Source organism: Acomys minous (assembly GCF_964271855.1).
Source record: "Acomys minous genome assembly, chromosome: 1".
NCBI classification, from domain to species: Eukaryota; Metazoa; Chordata; class Mammalia; order Rodentia; family Muridae; genus Acomys; species Acomys minous.
The window spans coordinates 119,296,860-119,319,526 of record NC_140483.1 but is presented as its reverse complement, the minus strand read 5'-3'; the positions used below and the strand labels follow the sequence as shown (position 1 = coordinate 119,319,526).

At 43.3% G+C, this 22,667-nt stretch overlaps 1 protein-coding gene across 6 annotated transcripts in view; it reads left to right on the top strand.

Moving 5' to 3' along the window:
* ASPH (aspartate beta-hydroxylase) overlaps positions 1-22,667 on the top strand; it is a 204,669-nt gene that overhangs the window by 143,181 nt on the left and 38,821 nt on the right. For all 6 annotated transcript variants that reach the window (XM_084776185.1, XM_084776183.1, XM_084776181.1 and 3 more), the window contains 4 exons: positions 1,515-1,665; positions 3,585-3,721; positions 15,698-15,796; positions 18,152-18,241. In XM_084776185.1, the coding sequence (XP_084632311.1) occupies positions 1,515-1,665; positions 3,585-3,721; positions 15,698-15,796; positions 18,152-18,241 (477 nt within the window). The remainder of the gene's footprint in view (positions 1-1,514; positions 1,666-3,584; positions 3,722-15,697; positions 15,797-18,151; positions 18,242-22,667) is intronic.

The window sequence follows — 22,667 nt, the reverse complement described above, 5'->3', positions numbered from 1 at the left end:
CTTGGTGGCCACTTGGAGCGCACTTCTCTTCCTCTTAAAACCTTTGTATTCCAGCTTGCCTCTGGGGCATCACCACGTTGTCGTGTTCCTCCTGTGTGACTCATGCTTTATCCCATTTTCTCATGGGGGAAAAATGTGTCTCCCAAAACCTCTAATGATCTTGAGACATTGGATAATTGTAGGATTTAATCTTTGGAATGTTTCTAAGTCTACACTCACGACTTTACTAGTGTGCCAACTTTAAATACTACATCCATCCTCAACAACTCCCATGTATGTGTCCTTAACGCCAACTTCTCCCCAACTCCTCACCCAGAAATGTACCCTCTGAGTGTTGACCCCCACTTGGCATTTGGCTTACTGTACCAAAACCTGAACCCCTGATCCCATGCTTCCCCAAGGCCTGCCTCTGTCCTATCTTCCCATTCTCAGGGGACAGCTCAGGTCACCCCAAACCCTGAATCCATCCCCTCTCTCTTTTTTGTCTCTTACACTACACTCACAGCATCCGTAGATCTCTTGGCCCTGACCTTCAAGTTGGATCTGTAATCCCATCTCTTCCTACCACTCATCACAGCTGCGTTAACCCAAGCAACTGGTATCCCATGCCTGGCTTCCCTACTTCTGCCTATCTCTCATCCTGCTCTCAGTACTGTTGCTAACACAACCTCTTGGATCCCTTCTGGATACTAGGCATGTGAAAAACCGCTATCTTTCTCCTCTCTGAACAGTTCTCCTCAATAGTTTGCCAGACATGAATCAACCGATGGCAGGCCGCATCACTTTTCTCCTCTGCTCCACTGTTGCAGCTTTTCCTTTGTTCCTCATTGTGTTAAAAAGCCACAGCCCTTGCTTTTTTCTCTGCCTTCCAAGATCTTTCCCCCCACATCCTCACAGTCTGTTCCCTCTTTTAGACTCCCTCGACTGTCCTGATTAAAGCAGTAATGTTCCTATTCTGCATTCATGATGCACCAGTCGGCTACTTCTATGCACAGCACCTTTGTTTGTCTTTGTCATTTTATCCTTTCCTAAATCAAAGGAAAATGATCTCACCCCAATTTGTTCACTTAGTGGGACACATATGTAGAAAACAGTGTGACCCCTGAAAAGGGCTGCTAAATGAATGAATGCACGAATGAATTTATGAATGAATAAATGAATGGGTGGCATGAATGAGCCACTGAGCACACAAATTGAAGACCAGACTGGGGACTAGAGTTCTGTCTGCATAAAAGTCCTCATATATTATTACGTCCATCCCCGCTGGCCCTACAAAGTACTGGCCTGATCTTACTGTCTTCTATCTCATCTGCAGCTTAGTAGCAAACTTTTCTTCCTGTTGTTGAAACTTCCGGCTGATGTCCTGCTTTCTTTTGTTTGTTTCCTTTGGTAAAGGAAAGAGCAGTGTGGTCTCTTTGCAAAGCCTGTCTAAACATTAACTGCCATGGCTCTCTGGGGGGAAATGACAAGCATAGAGGTTACGGAGCATTGATCTGTCTGGGGGCTTCCTCTAGTGTGAAGATGACTTGGCAGAGAAGAGGCGGAGCAATGAGGTGCTGCGCCGGGCCATCGAGAGCTACCAGGAGGCCACCAACCTGCCTGATGCCCCCACAGACCTGGTGAAGCTGAGCTTGAAGCGACGGTCGGAAAGACAGCAGTTTCTAGGTGAGCGGCAGAAGCGCTAGCTTGATCAGAGGTGGGACTTGTCCGCCTTCAGTGGCAGCGGCATGGTACCTTCTCAGAGGCGAGGTGCCTAGGAAGAGGCCTGGCTGTTGGCTTCTGGTAACTCATCCGTCTTAAACAGGCCTTTTCCACATTTACCCAGTCCTAACCTCAGTAATTGTGTACATGCAGGGAGTGAAGGGGGGCTGGTGTGGGTGCGTCTGTCTGTCTAGACACACACGAATGCAAGTATCTATAAGTGTCCAGGCCACTGGAAAACCTACGTGCCATTTTTCCATATATATATATTTTTAAAGACAGGCTCTTCACTGGCCTGGAGCGCTTCACATAACTTAGACTGGTCCCAAGGCTCTGCCGGTCTCTGCCTCCCAAGCATTGGGATTACAAACCTGCACTACCATGTGTGGCCTTTGTGCTTGGATTCTGGGAGTTACACTCAGGTCTTCATGCTTGCAAGGCTGGCCAGCTCCTGAGGAAAGACACCCGAGGTTGTACTCTAGCCTCTGTTTGCGCGCGCGCGCGCACACACACACACACACACACACACACACACACACACACACACAAAACCCATGCAATGTCATTGTGGAGTTTTGCATTAACTTTGATTTTCTTTATAATTTGTTAAAATGGTATTCAACTTAGAATTATGAATTTTCTCTGGTTCTTTCTTAAGTTTTTATATCAAGAGATTCTCTCGTCTCCCAGCCTTAGATGAAGGTACCTTGTGAAGATGTCTCACCTTTCATGGGATGTCTTCAGCTTTTAGTATAGTCTCTTTTGCTGAAGTGAGAATGAGGCGAGGTTGCACGAGGAGGCTCTGAGGCAACTAGACAGAGATCCTCACATTGCAGGGAGATGAAGGACAGGGGACCAGGACACCGTGAGTAAGGGAAAAGCAGCAGGTGTCTGCAGGAGGCACTTCTGTCTGCACCGACAATGCCACCATTGTCCTGTGCACTGACTTGTAAGAGGAAAGGACTGCTTAAGCAAGCCAAGTTCTGCTTGGAATAGCATTACTGTGCACTGGGCCACGGGCCATGGAGAGCACGGGGCAGATTCTCTTCTGTGAGCTGAGGGGCAGCTGCATTGTCCTCCAACTGAACCTGTTCCTGCTTCCTAATAGCCCTCCGCAGGCGGCTAATTCCTGTATGATAGTTTTTCACAAACGCTACCTACTTGCCCCCAACCCCACTTTTTTCCTCATTTGCTGTTTGTTTGGGCTTTTTGTTTTGATTTGTTTTTGTTTTGTTTTCCGTTGTGACAGAGCAGTGACAGTGGGCCCAGACTTGATTCCATCCAAAGCCTCCAAGTAAACAGCAGCTAGGGTTTCCTGAGCCAGGCGGTGCAGCATCGGCTGCCTTCCACCAGAGGCTCCCATAGCACTGGGGAATGTCCCCTCTGCAGCTCAGCTAGAGCAGCTAGAGACCAGTTAGCTCTGTTGGAGAGGCATCTCAGTAGAGCCGGCTCCTTGTCCCTCGGTGCCCATTTAAGTTTTATTCTGACTTCTCAGCCCTAAGCCAGAGTTTTACTATCTACACTCTGTCTAAAAATTTAAAGCTAATGAGGCAAAATGGTTTTGGCAGAATATTTTTCTAAGGAATCGGTAACTGGCATTTTCTGAAGAAGGAACTGAAGATAAAAATGTAACTGTGAATTGACTCAGAAAATGAGCACGTCTTTACAGTTTTTATGGTGGGTATTGTACTTAGTGTCTACCGATAGCAGTTATGGATAACATTATAGCTATGCTACTCTGGACTTAATAATCCATTTATAGATGAAGTCATATGTTAGGTGTTTTTCAGGCTCTGTTAAGCCCTCTCTCATGGTTTGTATTCTCGGTACAAAGGAGCTCATAATGGTTTTTCTTATTCCTATTCATCATTTTTCCAACATAGGTCACATGAGAGGTTCTCTCCTTACCCTCCAGAGACTAGTTCAGCTTTTCCCTAGTGATACTACCTTAAAGAACGACCTTGGCGTAGGATACCTCCTGATGGGAGACAATGACAGTGCCAAGAAGGTTTATGAAGAGGTAAGCACTGCTCTCCGACGAGCCACGCTGTATGATCTGTAGAGTACATTCAAGTGCTGATTGAAAACCTCATGGAATATGCATTGTATCTTGTTCTCTTTATCTTCAATGAAACATCATGTTCTAGCTAACATATTCTGGGCTTGGTTTTCCCATTGCTCTTTCTTTCCTTCACAGTGCCCTCCTGGAGCCAGAATGTCACACCTAGTACAGACTGGCCTCAAACTCATGGCAATCCTGCTGCCTTTCACCTGCTGCCATGGCCAATGTTTCTTATTTTGTTTTCTGTATTGGCATGTCTCCACTACGCAGAGTGATATGTCCTATAAAGTCCATTCAAGCACACACACACACACACACACACACACACACACACACACACTGACCATATTCACCCCTGTATCTTAAACAATTTAAATTTTAGTTAACCGCCATTTAAGCTTCATTTTTTTTTATCAATCTATAGTCAAATTTCTAAGGGTTTTCTTTGTGGTAGAAGTTAATAAATGTAAAAAATATAATCTTGTCAGGTTTTGCAAAAGAAGTAGATTATACCATTTTCAGATGGGCATTGCTGTTCCCATTCTCAGGCCAGGATGGCTTTCAAAGGACTTCTGCATTACAGTGGACATTTTAATAGAGAACCGCTAAGTTGCAAATAACTATAAAGCCTAGAAAACTACTTCCTTTAGGCAACAAGGGAATTTATTTGTATAAAGCAAACAGGATATCGAAAGAAGTTTGAAGTAGGAGAAAGCTAACGTCTCTGTAAAACAAAGATGGATGCACCTCCTTGTTTTTCCATAACTTGGGCCTCTGGATCAGTGGTTTCCAAGCTGCTGCCTTTTACTTCAGGGAGCTAGCTGTGTGGCAGAAGGGTCTCTTCTGGCTTGTCAACAGCACTGTCCCCCTCACAGACTGGGTCCACTCAGCAGTGCCTGCTCCTATTGCCTCTGGTGCCTAATTGAAAAAAATCATTGAATTTTGAAGCTATTGTCTCTCTGCCCTTGCCATCATTTTTCTTGTTTTTGAGAGAGAGAAAGTTAGGCCCTGGCTTTCTATGGCACCAGTACTCCCTGCATGGGTGGACTGAGACAACAGCATGGCAAATGTATGTCATCTAGAAAAGACCTGCATTAAGCCACAAGATAATTCCATGTGGGACGTGGTGTCTGCTAGCATGCCCAGTGGCCCCTGCCCTCCAGAGTTTGGTTAAGAGAAACATCTTGTCTCAGTGATTCAAGATCATGTGGGTATAAAATTTTTTTTAATCATTAGGAATACAAAATGTAGGTATAGTGAGCCTTCCTATCGGTAAGTCCCTTCCTTCTCACACCCCCTTCCTCCTCCTTCCATCTAAGCTCATGAGCTGTGGCTAATGGGCACTCTTTCCTCAACCAAAGTTTGGGCTGGTGTGTTTATCTCCTTTTCCAAGTTAATTTCAGAAAATAATACCAGAGCTGCATATTTTTCTTCACATTGATTTTTTTTTAGTACATTTATGAAAATCATTGTGAGATCCTGTTTTTAGTTTTTTTGTTGTTGTTGTTAGTTTGTTTTGTTTTTTCCTGCTTTTGTTTTTCAGCCCAGAGACCAGCTTTACAGTGGTTAGGTAGATAGTGCTCACAGCTGTAGTTTTTGGAGGCTCCTCCCACATCTCCTGTCCAGGACAGTGACACTGCCACCAGCTTCGGATCCCAACCCACCATCATCCCAAACTCCTTGCTGCCCCACACACCTTCTGCAGATGGATCCCATTTATTAAATGCACACACACACTCACACACCGCTCAGAACCTGAGCTCACTGAAGTGACACAGAGTATGTGCCTTCATGGAGTTTATAGTCTGGGGCCAAGTCACACTTGTTCCTTTTGTTTTCCAAGTAGCTCCACTTCCCAGCTCTTTTACCCAGACACCGGCCACCTTTTGCTCGCCTGGACCCAGATCCCTCTGCAGGCTCCTCTGACCTTCATCTGCCCCAAGCACCACGTCATCATTACAGTTCTCAGCTCCAGCTCCTCTGTGTTTCCCACTGCAGTGTTCTTTAAATATCCGTTACGGTGTACCCTTCCAGGCCAAAGTGTCCCATCAAACATTTGTAGTTGTTTATAGATTTAAGTGTTGTCTATTTATATGTGGGACATACTTTATAAAAAGTACACCCCCTCCAAATAAGACTGTCAGCTCAAATAAGGCATTTAGAATGCTTTTCAAATTTTACTGAACTGGCAAAAAAATCCTTTCTTGCTCACTAAAATGTTACTGTTTCAGTGGCATCCGTGGGAAGTTCTGCTTGTAGTTTGGTGATATCCTTGCATCCATGTGAACCCCTTCTAAGACCCAGAATAGATGCCCACGGATGAAGATAGCACTTAACAGTGCATGTGTGGTACCCTACAGTGGTGCTTTGAGCCACTATTAAGTGAGATGAGGGCTATTGGAAGCACTGCGATGGTAACAGCAGTGGTTTGGTCATAGACACAGATACTGAGAACAAAGTCAGGTAGTATATACAATATGAACATGCAGAAAAGTCAGTGACTTGCATCCCAGGCAAGATAGAGCATATTTTAACATTTCCTCATGCTCTTCACAGTAATACACAATTTATAACAGGTTCCGTTGAGTTGGTGGTGTTTGTTATTGTTTGTTTTTACAAAACAAAAAAATATTTTAAAAAGTGAAAGAACATTAAACTTTTTTTTTGGTTTTTTTTTTTTTTTTTTGGCAGGGGCGGGGTTGGAGTTGGGGGCAGAAACAAGGCTTCTCTGTGTAGCCTTGGCTGTCCTGGACTCTCTCTGTAGAACAGGCTGGCCTCAGAATCACAGAGTTCTTCCTGCCTTTGCATCCTAAGTGCACCACCATGCCTGGCCTACCTTCTATTCTTTTTTTTTTTAAACAATTTTTTATTAACTATTTTTTACATATACATTTATATTATTACACACACATATATAATAAACTACCTACAGCAAGAAGAACCATGACATAATCAGGAATTATATAAATGTTACATTCATAGTGTTTTGGCTATTTGTATTTGGCAGCCTTGAAGAAAACATCTTTCCTGTCTTGGTGAGTCTAAAATTCTGAATGTAAATCAATACCTATCATATTTCATCATTATCAACTTAAAACATCTATCTAGGCCTAAAAACATCTTAACTCTTAAATAACTAAGCTTAATTGTAAAATTAAACTATCTGGTCTTCAACTCCATCAGAGACTTGAGAAGGAATAAAATTAATTACCTAAGTATACAGGAAGTGCAGGTTAGCAGCTTCCAAAATGAGAAGATTACAGAGATAGTTTGCTGCCTGAACAGTGGCCCAAAACTCTCTATAATATTGGAGCATCATCTTCAGCCTTCTGGCCCTGAATATTGGGTAGACATATTTGTGAGGTAGGAACTGTTGAAGACTTGCTTACCCTGTCTTGGCAGAGTTTGGCCATCAACTCTGTCTGCATCCAAGCTTGCCCTTTTTTAGGCATACTTTTGTCTGTGGTAGAAATGAGGTCATTTTGCCCAGTGGCTGTTTTGCCACATTTGAAACCATCTCCATAAGTAGTTTCTTTGATACTCATCATCATCTTTGAGGTAGGCTGGGTGTTGCCAGGAGTTAAACTATCTTATTGTAAATGTATCTTTGAAGTAATAAAAATATCTTTAAATGCCGTATTCTGTGTGTTTCTGAGGTTTTTGAAGACCTTATCTAACTGTTTTACCTTATCTTTCTATAGAATCATATCTATTTGTTTCACCTAGAACGATATTCTTGTGATAAAAATAGACTAGTAATTGATATGACCATGATTTGATCAACTAACAATTAACTTGTATAACTTACTTATCCTAAACTGCCTGCAATAGCACTTTCAACGTATTGGAAATAAACTTTGTATTATAATTGAGTTGTATGGATACAATGCCTCATATTAGAGTAGAAATAAATATAATGTGTATGAAGAATAATCTTAGATTTGAATTCTATACCAATGTGTCTAATTAAACTTATTTTGCATCTATATACAAAACTCTATACCAGTGAATTAAAAATAAACTGTGAGTGTCAATTGAGGCATTACGTTGAGGAGTAGATTCACTAATCTACTTTTTGTCCTATCATCCCTATATATTTCTATAGTTTCCCCCTTTCTTTCTTTTCATCTCCTATCTCCAAATCTAAGAATCAAAGATAAAGGAAAGGAGAGATGTCCCTGAGTCCAACCTTGTTTTCTCTCTAAATAAGACAAAAAATAACTTACCTTCTATTCTTGTATCCATCTTTTATTATCCCCTGTAGCCATCTAGGTAAAAGAACCCTTCCAAGACAGAACACTTGGTTCCTTTTGCCGTTTACAGTCACATGACCTGCTTTAGACAGAGAACTTTTGATATATCTGCCTGCCTATTAGAACTTTAAATTTTGTCCTTTTTAAATGTTTTATTTTTTTCCTCTGAAATTCACTTGTGAATTATCATAAAGATATTCCAATTTACTTGCCTGTGCCTTAACCTCTCCTGTAACACTGATCTATGCTGTTAGCACATATGTTCTTATCTATAATGAATTACTTAGACTTTTCCTTTGAAATAATGAGTCACATCAGGAAGTTGGAGAAAAATGTGCCAAATATTTTTTTGTTTTGTTTTGTTTTTAATTATTTTAGATAGGGCTTCTAGCTCAGGCTAGCTTCAAGCTTGCTTCCTGGCTGAGGCTGTCCTTGAACTTGTGCCCTTCCTGTACCCAATTTCCCACAAGTGCTAGGATTACAGGCTTGTCCTACCACAACTGGCTTCAGGCTAGTGTACATTAAAAATTATTTGAAAATGTCATACAATGTATTTTGATCATATTTTCTCCCAACTCCCCCCACATCCACCTTCACCTTCCTAACCACTCCCCCACAACATGTTGTCACCTTTTTCTGGGACATAGTTTACTTTTGATCACACAATCCTGATTGCCCAGCAGCAGTGCTGTGTTTATCTTGCCACACTTTCTGAGTCACTGTTCTAGCACTGAGACAGATTACTGATGCAGTGCTGCTTCCCAAGGCCAGCTCCAGGAATGGCAAACAGGAGAGATTGTTTTAAAGAATACTGTTTATACATGCTTTAGAAATTTGAGAAGACTGGACGTCATTGAAAGGCTTACTTTAGGTGAAGAAATTGCCTAAAGCCTCAGCTAATTTAGAATTATGGGTCTTTCTGCCAAGTAAATTGTATATCAAAAGGTTTTATTTATTTTATGTTTAGTGTATATTTATTCTTTTACATTTTTCTCATATATATTACATCTGATTGCACTTTCTCTTCCCTCCCCTCTCCTGCGTCTCTCCCTCCTACCTTTCCTTCTTCTCCTAGGACCCACCCAACTTCTTCTCCCCTCAGAAAAGAGCAGGCCTTAAAGGACATCAACCAAGTACAGCATAACAAACTGCAATAAGACTAGGCACCTATTCTCACATCAAGGCTGGATGATGCATCCCAGTAAGAGGAAAAGAGTCCCAATGTCAGGCAAAAGAGTCAGAGACAGCCTCCGCTCCCACTGTTGGGAAGCCCACAAGAGCACTGAGCTACCCAACCATAACAAATAAACACTGGACCTTGGTAGGATCCTTACAGGCTCCCATTTGAGTGCTGGTCAGTTGATTCTGTGGGCCTTGTCCCTCTGGTGTCCTTGTCCCCTCTGCCCCTTCCAATCCTTCCTCCCCCTCCTCCTAAAGACCCCCTGAGCTATGCCTAATATTTGGCTGTAGGTCTCAGCGTCTGCTTCAGTCAGATGCTGGATGAAGTCTCTCTGGTCTTTCTGATGAGGGTTATGCTGGGCTCCCATCTTAGCATTTCCCGTAGGCATTACAAACTGTAAATCTGAGATTTTTGTGGGTGGATTGCTGTCCCAATCTCCCCACTTGAGGCCTTGCCTGGTGACAGAGGCACCTGCCCCCCATTACTAGGAGTCTTCACTAGTGTCACTCTTGTAGATTTCATGGACTTTCCATTGTACTGGGTTTCTAACATGCTCCCCAAATGCCTTCCCTCTGCCAATTTCAGTCACTTCTCCCAGTATTCTCTCCCTCCATGCCCCCATGCCCACCTGATCCCTCCTGTTCCCATCCCCATCAACCCCCAGTCCACTCATGAAGTCTATTCTATTTTCCCTTTCCAAGGAGATCCTTGCATCCCCCTCTTGAGCTCTCCTTGTTACTTAGCCTCTCTGAGTCTGTGGGGTAATAACATGATTATCCTTTACTTTACAGCTAATATCCACTTATAAGAGAATACATTCCATGTTTGCCTTTCTGGGTCTGGGTTCCCTCACTCAGAATTTTTTTCTAGTTCCACCCATTTTCCAGAAAATTTCATGATGTCATTTTTTAACAGATTAGTAATATCTCATAATGTAAATGTATACATTAAAAAAAACCATTCTTCTACTGAAGGACATCTAGGTTGTTTCTAATTTTTGGCTATTATGAATAAAGCTGCTATGAACATAGTTGCACAACTGTCCTTGTGATTGGATGGAGCATCCTTTAGATATATGATATGGCTGGGTCTAGAAGTAGATCAAGTCTCAGTTTCTAAGACACTGCCATATTAATTCCCAAAGTGGCTGTACAACTTTGCACTGCCACCCACAATGGACTTGGCCTTTTTGTTCTGTGTGTTTGGTGGTTTACTTTTTACATGGCCAGGGGGCTTTCTTTTCTGGTACAATCTATTTCATGTTCTATAAGTTTCTTGTACCTTTATAGACATGTCCTTCTTTGGATTAGGAAAGTTTTCTTCTATGATTTTGTTAAAAATATTTTCTTAGCCTTTGATCTGGGAATTTTCTCCTTCTTCTATTCCTATTATTCTTAAGTTTGCTCTCTGCACAGAGTCCCAGATTTCCTGGATGTTTAGTTTCAGGAATTTTTTTTAGAGTTTACTTTTTTTTTGACTGAAATATCTATTTCTTCTATCATGTCTTCAGCACCCAAGATTCTCTCTTCCTTTTCTTGAATTCTGTTGGTGATGCCTGTATCTGTGGTTCCTGTTCACTTATCCATATTTCCCATTTCCAGGGTTCTCTGTGTTTCTGTTTTCTTTGTTTCTTCTATGTTCAGTTTTAGGTCTTGAACAGTTTCATTCATTTTTTTCAACTATTTGTTTTTTCTTGGCTTTCTTGGCATTCCTTAAAGTTTTTACTGATTTTCTCCAACATTTTGATTGTCTTTTCCTCAATTTCTATAAGGGATTTATTCATTTCCTCTTCAATGATTTCTATCATCTTTGTAAAGTTGGTTTTCAGGCCATTTTCTTGTGCTTCAGCTGTGTTAGAATATTCACGGTTTGCTGTAGTAGGATGGCTGATCTCTGGTGGTGACATATTGCCCTGGCTGTTGTTGATTGTGTTCCTACACTTATATTTAGGCATCTGGATTTGGAGTGATTATAGGTCTAGGTGTAATTTCTGGCTTTGCCTTTGTTGGTGGATATTTTATTCCTTGGTTTCTGTATCCTCTCTGGCCTTCTGGCTGGAGTGGCCTGTGGTTGAGTAGATGGTCTCTGCCCATGTTGGGGCTGGACTTCTGATGGCCCAGATGGCCTTGGTCCCTCAGAGAGTTGCCACTCATATTAGGGCCTGGAGTTCTGGTAATGCGTGTGGCCTCTGATATGTCCAGGGGTCCACTAGGGTTCATGATGCTAGTTTGATTTCTGATGGTGGAGTAGGAAGCTTCCACCAGAGGTGTGAGCTGAGATATGGTGAAAAGGATAGAAGGGGCAGTTGGCATTATGTTGTGTAGGCACTGGTGGAGTGCAGAGGCAATTGTACTTGAGGTTCAGGATGCTGGCCTGGCCTCTGATGGGGTACGATGGTTCCACAGGAGATGTGTTCCATTTAATATTTTTTAGTCCTAATTAATTGTGAAAAATGATGTCTTGGATAAAGGAAATAGGTGGTGTTTAAAAAATCTTGAAATGTACCTTGATTGAATTTTTATTCTGGGTAATGTATCGATAGATGATAGATAGATAGATAGATAGATAGATAGATAGATAGACTGATAGATAGATGATAGTCAGACAGATAATTGGTAGATGCAAAGACTCTATAATGTCATTTTACTCATTTGACATTTTACTGGGTTTCTTATCTGTGGGTTTATTAACCCTGTACATTCACTGCACATCCACCTATGAAGTGCAAAAGCGTGGTGCCTAAATGTAAAGAAACAGGTGGGGACAGTGTTGTCAGCCACTCTGGGGCCGCAGCTTTCCTATTCTCCTGTTTCTGTATGTACCAGAAAGGATTCCTGGTTGTCCACATGCAAATGAGCATGGAGCTCGGGACCTGCTTCCTAGTAGTGTGTTTCAGAGCAGAAGTGTTAGCAATTTCTTCTTCCTGGGTGATTATTTTTCTTATGCCCCTAAACAGAATGTTTTATGATTCAATGTGACCCCGTCCTCTTCCTCTTCTCCCATTTCTTTGTCTATTGTCTTGCTTCCGTTTTACAGCATCCCGTGTGTGTGTGTGTGTGTGTGTGTGTGTGTGTGTGTGTGTGTGTGGGAGAGAGAGAGAGAGAGAGAGAGAGAGAGAGAGAGAGAGAGAGAGAGAGAGAATATGTTTGTTGTGGGGGGAGTGGAGCCAGGAAATGCATTGCCTGTGTTTGTGGAGGGCAGAAGAGAGCATTGGCTCCCTTACAGCTGGAGTCATCACAGACATTTAGCGACGTCCAGTGTATTGATTACTTTGCTCTTGCTGTGATAAAAATACCCTGATAAAAGCAACTCGAGCAACAGGTTGGTATAGCAGTCTGAATGCTAAATGCCCCAGCAGCTCTTGTGTTTTGGCTTGCAGTTCCAGAAAGAAAGAGCACATGACAGGCTAGCATGCCAATAGTCAGAGAAGGCATGGCGGCAGGAAGCTGGCTCTTCCTATTGTCATTTACACATAGGAAGCAGAAAGAGAGAGACAGAGAGAGAGAGAGAGAGAGAGAGAGAGAGAGAGAGGGGGGGGGAGAGAGAGAAAGAACAGGTAGTGAGAGAAGGCTGAAAATATTCTGGAGCCTGTCTGCAGTGATACACCTCCTCAAGCGCTATTAGCCACAGCTGGGGAGGAAATCTGACAATACATGAGCCTTTGTGGCATCTCTCATCCTGACTACCACACCCTCCTTGTGACATGGGTGCCAGAGTCTGCACTCAGGTCTTCATTGTCAATCAGCACATGTTCTTCAGCACTGAGGTACCCTTCCATCCTCAGCCCCACAAGCTTTTTTCATATTTTCTCATCATCTTTTGCCTTGAACGCCTTTCCCCCAGTTGCCCCCTGCTTCCCTTTCCCTGGACTCTGCACATCCCTGGATGCCCTTTGGATCTTTCTTCTAGTCACACTCACCATGAGCATGTTGGGTCCTCCTTCCTTGGGGCTCCTGCTTTGCATCCTTGTCTGCTGCAGACGTGTCTCCTGTACTTGCCTGAGAGCCCTTTGAGAGAGAACAGTGTCTCATTCATGTTTGTATATCTGGGGCCCTAGAGGAATTTAGTAGGTTTTGAAATCCTAGTAAATGCTCAACTCTGATCATGACTTGAGATGGTGTCTCTGTGCCTGCAGTAGGCAGGGCTATCATCTGTGTAGTACAGTAATTATGGTTGGTTTGTAGCAGTGCAGGCAGAATCAGGATCCGCACTGATTCTTTTTCATCCTGGAGGCAAAGTCTCAATGTGGGGTTCTGGTTTAGGGCCTGTGAGCTGACGCAGCAGCAGCCATGCTTGTAGAGACTCTACTGGGAAGGAGCATGCACTCATCTGTGCCTTGATCACAGAGCTGCTGAGAGTCTGCTGTCACGTGGCTCAAGGGATGCACTATGAGTGACACAAAGTCCCTGTAGAGAGTACCTGTTTGAGAGGGAATACAATATCCCAATGGGTCAAATAGTGATATATCCTCTGAAAACACAGAGAACTTGGGGGGGGCACCTAGGGCTGGGAGTGGGCACTGCTTTCTAGTTGGGAGGTTGTCACGGGCAGAATGCCCTGGAATAGTGTAGTAACATTGACAGAGGGCATTCTCACACAAGTAAAGGGATGACCCACTTGGATGTTCTAGGGGAGAGTGTCTGAATCAAAGGGATACTTCAAACATTTCGTGGCCGGGGTGCCTTTGGCTTGCTATGAACAGCGAGGAGCCCAGTGTGTCTCAGAGGGATGGCTGAAAAGGGCAAGAGCAGAGCCAGGCAGATGGAGGCTGTAGGGGTGACTCCTTGAGTGTAGTGTGTCATGCTGAGTACAATGAACCTGAGGGAGGATCAGGCGTGACCTCGGACTCTTTCCCTTGGGCACTCATGTGGAGAGTGAACAGCAGGGGTGCAAAGTGTCAGCAGTTGAGAGGCCCTAAAGGAAGGTGTGAGAGAAGGAAAGGGTGAGGTGATTCAATCCAGTGTGGTAACAGGTCAAGGGTTGAGTGTTACAATCTTAAGTAGGCCTTAAAGGTCATGGGGGCCAGAAGTGGGCAGGAGTGAGGTGCAGGAGCCAATATGGGCCTAAATCACTGGAGTATGGACAGTGCGTGCACTGACTCCAGTGTGGGCGTGACTGCTCCTTGCTAGGTACCTTGTGCTTTCTCTGGGAAGTTCCTGTGGTAGCTGTGGCTTCACTTTCCCAAACCGCCTCAGGGATGGAGAGGTAGGGCACTCAGGCGTCTTCTCCCAGCAAGTACCACTCGGATCATCTTCATCTTCCTCTTTGTTCAAGGAATTGATTTCCTAAGCATCCAGCCTCACAAGCGCAGTGCTTTTGTGTCAGTTTCACTCTGTTAATATTTAGTTTAGAGGCATTTTGCATAATTTATCTTTAAATCATAATAAACGCATGTAGTGGTGAACAGTGATGCTTATATGAAATACCCACCTGTGTTTTATCACAGACTGTTGGGGTTTTTTTTCCCCACCGACTTAATATTAAGCACTTAAAATCATTGTACTCCCCAAGAATTTATTTTCATTCATAAGTTTTAAGCTTGTCATTTCAAAAATAATCTCACACTTCCAAAAGGTTGATGCACCAGGACGCAGGTTGTACTCTCAGGTTCCCCAGGCTTTCTGCACACAGCCCCAGTGCAGAATCAAAGAATTTGCTTCTGGTACCTCACCAGGCTGACACACAGGTTGCAGTCATTTAAGACTCTCCAGTACTGTTATTCAAGACCCACAAGGCTCTGTGTGCTCGTATCTGCTGCTATGTTAAGCCTGTGACAGTTCCTCAGGTAGTTTTCACTGCCACACCCATGAAAAATACAGGCAATTGTTTGGTTTTCGTCTGTCAGGTAACTTCCTCGTCATTCAAGGTGGTTATACTTCGGTGCAGGTCAGCGTCAGGAGCAATGCTCTGCCCTGTGCTGTGATGTGGGATCCGTACTTCAGCTGGTGTCATTTCCATGGTCAAGGCAATGCCCCTGTATGCCGCTATGCCTTTAAGGTCACCGTACCATCTGTAGCAGTTTACTCAGAATTCTTTTCCTGTCCCACTCTGCCGCTCGCCTCAGTGACCACTGATGGATATTTTGGTGAATGGATGGATCCTGATATGCTGAGGCATGTGCGTAACGCGATGTGGAGTAACCCTTCAGAGTTGTCTTCAGGCACAAACACTCGGAGTGATTTTCTCTAGTGACTGAAAAACTTTGAAATCATACCGATTGGCAGGTATTTTTCTGGTTGCGGTGCTAAAGCCACGCGCCAGCCGCAGCTGCCTTCTCTCATTCACAACTTTATTCAGTGAGTGTGAAAAAGCATCTTGAGTTGAGAGGCAATGGGTTTGTTTTGTTTAACGATAGCAGGGAGACAAAACACTACCACGGTGTTTGAAGCTGTAACATCATAATCCATTCTAAGTGCAGCGCAGCTAATTAGAATGTGTTTTGACAGTCACTTGTACGGTTCCTTCTCTGTCACAGTAGCTCTTTGTTTTCTTTGAATGCAGGTTCTGAATGTGACACCCAATGACGGCTTTGCTAAAGTGCATTACGGCTTTATCCTGAAGGCGCAGAACAAGATAGCGGAGAGCATTCCCTACTTAAAGGTAGCTGCCCTGGCCTCCTCCCTATCTCCTCACTTCTAGATTCGGCTTCTAACTGGTTGGCACGCATTGCTGAGTCTTCCAGCATCAGCGTGCACGCCTCACAGGCCATATATACCCCTCCACCCTGACTGAACGTCAGGAAGAAACACCCTGCGTGAGCTACTTTGGCATCGTTGTTGCCAAAATTCTCAATGGAAATCATTTAAGGGAAGGTTTGTTCTGAGCTCTGAGTTTCTGGAGTATGTCATTGTGGGCATGGCATGGCAGAGCTCGAGGTGGCAAGGATGTGCGACGATGGTGGCTTGTTCACCTTAGGGTCTCTGACCACTAATCGAAATGCATGAGTGGGAGGCAGAAGCAGAATAACCTGCGAGGGCCACCCCTGGTGACCTCTTTCTGCAAGCAAGGTGCCACGAGCTCCCAAAACACGCTGGAGACCAAAGCGCCGGGGCGCGCAGGAGATGCTTCAGACTTCACCGGTAACAATTGTTCGGAATCACTCAAAATCTTAAAATATCTTGTCACTTCTTTTTCTACCATATTTAACTGAAGCCTGGACAGTTCACCAGAATCACACTTGGTCTTGGTCAGGGCTATCAAATAAAATTCTTACTGTAATAAAGTTATCTTTTGCTGGGCATGGTGGTGCACACCTTTAATCCCAGCACTCGGGAGGCAGAGGCAGACACATCTCTGTGAGTTTGAGGCCAACCTGATGTATAGAGTAAGTTCTAGGACAGCCAGGGCTGTTACACAGAGAAACTCTGTCTCCAAAATTACACACACACACACACACACACACACACACACACACACACACACGACAGGGAGAGAGACAAAAAGAAAGAGAGCACTGTATATCTGGAATGTGGCTACTATCACTGTGGAGAGAATTAAGATTCATTTAAGTTTAATTTGTCTCTGAATAGTAACAATACGGTGGCTCGGAGTAGGCCCTGCTACAGAGAAGCGCTATTGAGTGCTGAAGAGAGCTTCAAACCCCCTCTACAGGAGCAGTGTAGCTGGCTTCTGTGACGTCTTCCAGCAATTCCCATTGTTGTCTATCTTAAGAATCCCCACACTGTGTGTAGTCACACAGACTTCTAGTTCTCTGTCTGGCCCATAACCCAGAGGCGTAGAGGTGAGCAGTGGTGCCTCCTGGATGGCTTGTCTAAGTATCGCACGCTAACTGATTGTGCTACTGGAGCCCCCCCCCCCCCCCCGCCCCCAACACCAGATGGCTTGTATTTGCACGTGTCCTGGCTGTCATCAGACACTCCAGATGCCTCCATTCTGTCCAGAGCTCTGTGGGCATGTGTACTGGTCTGACCATACATACATACATACACACACACACACACACACACACACACACACACATATATATATATATATATGTAACCATGGGGATATGGAGTATGTGCATCCATATCATGTACTTGGAGATCAGAGGACAACTCGCAGGAACTAGTTCTCTCCTTGCAATGTGTGGGGCCTGGAGATCAGCCTGAGGTCATCAGGCCTGCTTGACAGCAAGTGCCCTAACTCACTCAGCCATTTTGCCAGCCCTCAGATAGTGACTGGGTCTTTTGTAGGGAGGCCTCAAAGATCTAACTTTCAGAAAAGAAGTCCTCACTACTAAACTATTTCACTTTTGTCTGTCTTTTTTCTTTTCCATATTCAGTCTCCTGGTATTTTATCTTCCCTTTTTTTTATCTTCCCTTTTTAAAACAAAGCTTTTGATGCCAGTGCCTATTTGAAAAGAGGGAAGAGAGAGCAAAACATTTCACCATAGAAATTGTTCAGTAAAAATTACATGTGTCAAAATTCCAGTCGGTTTGAAACCCGAAAATTTTAGTAAGAGGTTTCATTAACTGCTTATGGCACATGTTTAGGGTGTAGGAAGAAATACCACTTACACTTGGACTGTCATTTCTTGAAACACGAGGAACGAAGTGTTTGGGTTCCAAGATAAAAAGACTGGAGGTGGCATATGGTCAGACTTGGAGAGCAAAATAAATGTCAAAATACCCAGGCAGAGAAATCATCTGCAATATTGAAATATGAAAGCTCCCACCGTGGGAAGTACGTAGAGTGCTTGCTAATTTATGGGCTATTCCATTATTAGCTAATGAGAACCTTATTTTTTAAATTTAGATTGATAATCTCATTTTTATTTTTACAGTGTAAAATGTAGACCAACCTCATTGTCCAATTTTAATAATTAGATATAATTTTCAAAGTCTTTTGTTTTCTTGTGTGATATTATAGTTCATACATTTAAAAAATGTACAGAAATCAAGGAATGAGACATCAGATGTTAGCCTTCATGGATGGTAACACTGTCCTTTCCAGGAAGGAATCGAATCCGGGGACCCTGGCACGGACGACGGCCGCTTTTATTTCCACTTGGGTGATGCCATGCAGAGGGTCGGGAACAAAGAGGTACTGCTGGCCGTGTTTGTCACTTTATTCCAGTGATGACAGTGTGTGTGGGGGAGATTATCACCTCTAGAAACCAGTTAGAACTTTACAAACATTTTAAGTATAAATTATGAAGGCACTGTTCTTCTAAGATCTTTGGGGTTTGGATTTTACAGTTTACTTATTTTTCCCAAGCTATCAAATATATAATCTGAAAAATACTTCTTTTGGTGTGTGTGTGTGTGTGTGTGTGTGTGTGTGTGTGTGTATGTGTGTGTGTCTAATTGTATCTATGTGTGTAGAGAAACATAAATGCTGCCTGGGAAAGGTATCTTTGGAATTAAGATATACAGAGCTTTCTAACATTGTTTTAATTTTGAAAAACATTTACAAAGATTAGTTTTTGTTTTATTTTGGAATTTCTGCAGTAGATGTTTTTTAAACTATTTGGCTAATCCCTAAGCATAGTCTAATGGTTAACCATGTAATTTTTCTATTAAATTTAAGCTGAACATTTATAGCTAGGATAATGACAGGTACCAACACACCACACACACACACACACACACACACACACACACACACACACACGAGATATAGTAACCAAAACAAGTGACATAGCATCTTCTTATCATTACCTCTTTCCTGATCACAGTTGTGGGTTTGTGTAAATAGGACATTGCTTGTGAAATCATGTACCATGAGTGTCTAGCCTTTCCCCAACCCTTGCGAATTGCATGCCGACAAACAACGAGGCCCACCTCTTCCATCCTGTACCATTGTAGGAATTCTCACTCAGCTGGCTTCAGAGTCTGAAGCAAGCAGGGCAGATGAGGCAGTGACTCTTTGTAACCACTGCCTTCCCTATGTGACGTCTAAGGACAACAGAGCTTCAAACTTCTAAATTCACTAAGAGTATCAGGCACCTCTGGATACCTGAAAGCTCAGAGAAGCAAGGGGTCTTGTGGCTATGCAGTCTCCTGCAGGGAACAGGAAGGAGCATTACAGGTGTAGGTGATTGGCATCATCTCCTTTCCACAGTTCCGTCTGCGTGTACTTTCCCCTTTAACCTACCAATCATGTGACTAAAATAGAATAAGGCTCTAGAAGTGAAGAGACGGAGGGGAGAAGACATCGCGGATGGGTAGCCATTATTTTGTTCCTTCATGCTTATTGATGGAAAAAGAACCCTCCTTTGAATGAGGAGAAGAAAATGTCTGCTACAGTATCCAGCACTAGGTAAAAGTTTGTGTTCAATTACTGTAAATATAATTGTCTCCGATTAATTTATCTTTGAACATTTTGTGGTGCAGAACAGAGACAGATAAAAAGAAATCTACTTTATCGCGTATCTTCGATGAAAACAGCTCTCACTTCAAGGACAATGAATTCACCACTGAACACTTGTTATGAGCCTGATGTTTAAGCCTAGGGGACTGTTCTACCAGCATAATTATCATTAATATGCAAAGAACAGCACAGTTCCTGGGTTTGGAAAGTTCACAAGGATCCGCGCTCACACCGTACGGAAACAAACCCGTAGAAACCCCGTGCTAACGTAACCCAGTACGAGGTGTCGAGTCTGTGTCAGAGTTTACCTGCTGGGAGGCAGCTGCCCTCTGTGCTCTCATCCATGGGCTCGCTCCCGTCCTGAAAGACGATTGACTCGTGGGGAGGCAAACCCACAGCCACTGCTGCAGCTGATGAGAAAACGGAGTTTAACGAACAGTTCCTTTAGTGTGGCGGAGCAAGAGTAGAAGACAAACCACGGCGGCCCCGCAGCTGTGAAGCCTCGGAGCCCCCGTAGCTTCAGTCCACGTTCTGTCTCCTTGCCTAGTCTCATTCTCCAAGTGCAGGTTCACGTGTCCACACTGCCAGCCTGAGGGCACTGCATGAGATCACACAGCAAGCTCGCTTTTCTCCTCTGAGCTATTTCCCCTTTAGACTCTGTCTCCGGTTCCCTTATTGCCAACTTCTGAGTCAAAACTGGGGTCAGCCTTAGCTCCTCCCTCTTTTCCTCTCTTACTGGCCCCATTGGCAGCCCCACTTTGTTCAGGGGACGTTAAATCCAGTTTCTCATTGGCCACCTCAGTGAGTGTTGTAAGAACCTGGCTGTGGCTTCTTACATTAGTTCCGTTTTCTGCCTGGCCACCTTATTCTCAAAACATATGTGATTGAAAGTAAGCCCTGTTTCCACGCCGTGTCCATTACAGTTCAACCCAGGCAAGTTGCAACCTAATGTTACTATCAAAAATGTGTCTCCAGGCCCCAGTGTACAGACCAGATCATGGTGGGCCTCTCAGAGCAGATCCATTGCGTAGATTTCAGAGCTGGAATCTTTCACTGTGTGTGTGTGTGTGTGTGTGTGTGTGTGTGTGTGTGTGTCTGTCTGTCTGTCTGTCTGTCTGTCTGTCTGTGTGTGTGTGTGTCTGTGTCTATGTAAGGACCACAGAGCAATAATTTGACAAAAATAGACATGACGTCGACGCAGAACACTTAGGAAGGTAGCCCAAGGCTGTGAGTTTACCTCACTTCCTATTGTTCTTGCCCAGTGTTCCGGTCCCCAGCACCACGTAAGGAGGGTGTGGTGCTACATCCCATAATACCAGCACCCCGGAAGTAAAGGTAGGAGGTCCAGAAGTTCAAAGTCATCTTCAGCTGCACAGCAAGTCTGACATCCACCTGGGCTGCATGGCCCTGTTTCAAAAGAAAAAAAAAAACAAAAAAGCAAGGTAGCTGAAGAATTCCTGCTGTCAGCCTCATTGGTTTTTTTTATCATGTAAACAAAACTCCTGATAAATGACCTCTACTCAGAGGTCATTTACACAGGTTTCTTATTTGATTGAATTTTCTAGAAATTTTTGTTGTCATTTTTTTTAATCTAGCCTAATTTGTTGAATTCGTCCTATAATATACCAGTAGAATGCATTTTAAAATTTCTGATCTATCATTGTGAGGATTTTATTTCTGATAAAGGAGAAATAACAGAGGAATGCAAATTCAAGGCTGTTGTTCGATGCTCACTGGTTACTGTGAGCATCAGAGCAGAGTGTACAGGTAGTGTGAACAGGTACTGTAAGGGCCTGGCCCAGGCATCTAGCACAGGGTAGCCCCAAAACCTGAGACCTGGAGGACGTACCCTGAGCCACACTGTCTGCTGTTTGGGCTGTCCTAGAATTGCTTTTCTTCCTATTCCTCAGTCAATATGGCTAGTTCTTCAAATGAATTACTGATGATTCAAAAATTAATGAACTGCTAGACTTTTTTTTTTAAGAACCATATATTGTAATTAATAGTGTTCAGCTGAACAGCAGAAGGCTTAGGAAATAAAGTCTTAAATTCAAATTGGCTGAAACCATAATGATCAAATTAATTTCAAAGATGAGTGCTATTTTCTTTTCTTCATTTTTTTTTTTCAGCCTGATGTCAATTAGCCATTTTAACTTTCTGGGCTTTAAAAGAACTCTGGGCCCAGCTTGCATGTGTTTCAAGGAAAATATGTAAGAAACATTAGCATGTGTGCTCTTTGAGATTTTAATGAGAAAGATAATTAAGAGGTTTTTTTATGGTTTCAAAAGATAATAAAAAGAGAGAAAGGGTACTTAGCTTGTTTTCAGGGGCCTTGTATTCTTGTTCAAGGAATTCAGCTATTATAACCCTCAGTTTCAACATTTATAGGATGGAAATATTTGGAACTTCTAGAAAGATCGACGAGGTCATCTATGTAAAAGGCAAATAGTGGAGTGCTGTGGCAAATGAAAGGGGTACACCGAGCCCACCCTCCACTGTGATGAGCAAGAAAAGTTTGAAACATGACTGTTAAATACTTTCAAAGGTTTAATAGTTTCATACACTAAAATGTGGTTTTATTTGCTTGCAAGTTTTTTAAATAATAAAATAAAAAGTAGTCAGTAGTTTCTATATTTAAATTATTGTATCTAGAGTTTTACAAAGAAGGTATTTAAGTGAACATTAGATGCTTCTTTTTATTGATCAAAGCATGGATGTTCAACCAGGTGTGATAGCACGTGCCTATAATCCCAGCACTAAGGAAGCCAAGGCGGGAGAAGTGCACCTGCGAGGCCACCCTGGCCTATGTGAGGAGACACTACACATGAAGTGGGGGGGAGACTTGCACATTTAAGAGGGGAAAAAAAAAATCAGTTCTCAAGAGCAGTCCTTAGATCAGATGTAGCATTGGAGGAGATGGTGCCACTAGGAAACTTCTGTCCAAAGAAAATGGGTGTGTGAGGCAGGCAGCCTCAGGGAGAGCCACTGGTGGGCATATGGCAGGGCCTGATTTTGGCCAGCCATATGGAACAAGTACTCTGTAGTCGATTGTAAGGGGGGAGGGGGGGACTAGTCTTAGACACCAGGTGTATCATGAGAGTCAACGTGAAACTAGGAGTATTGTCCTTTGGTACAGAAAATGTACGTACACCACGAA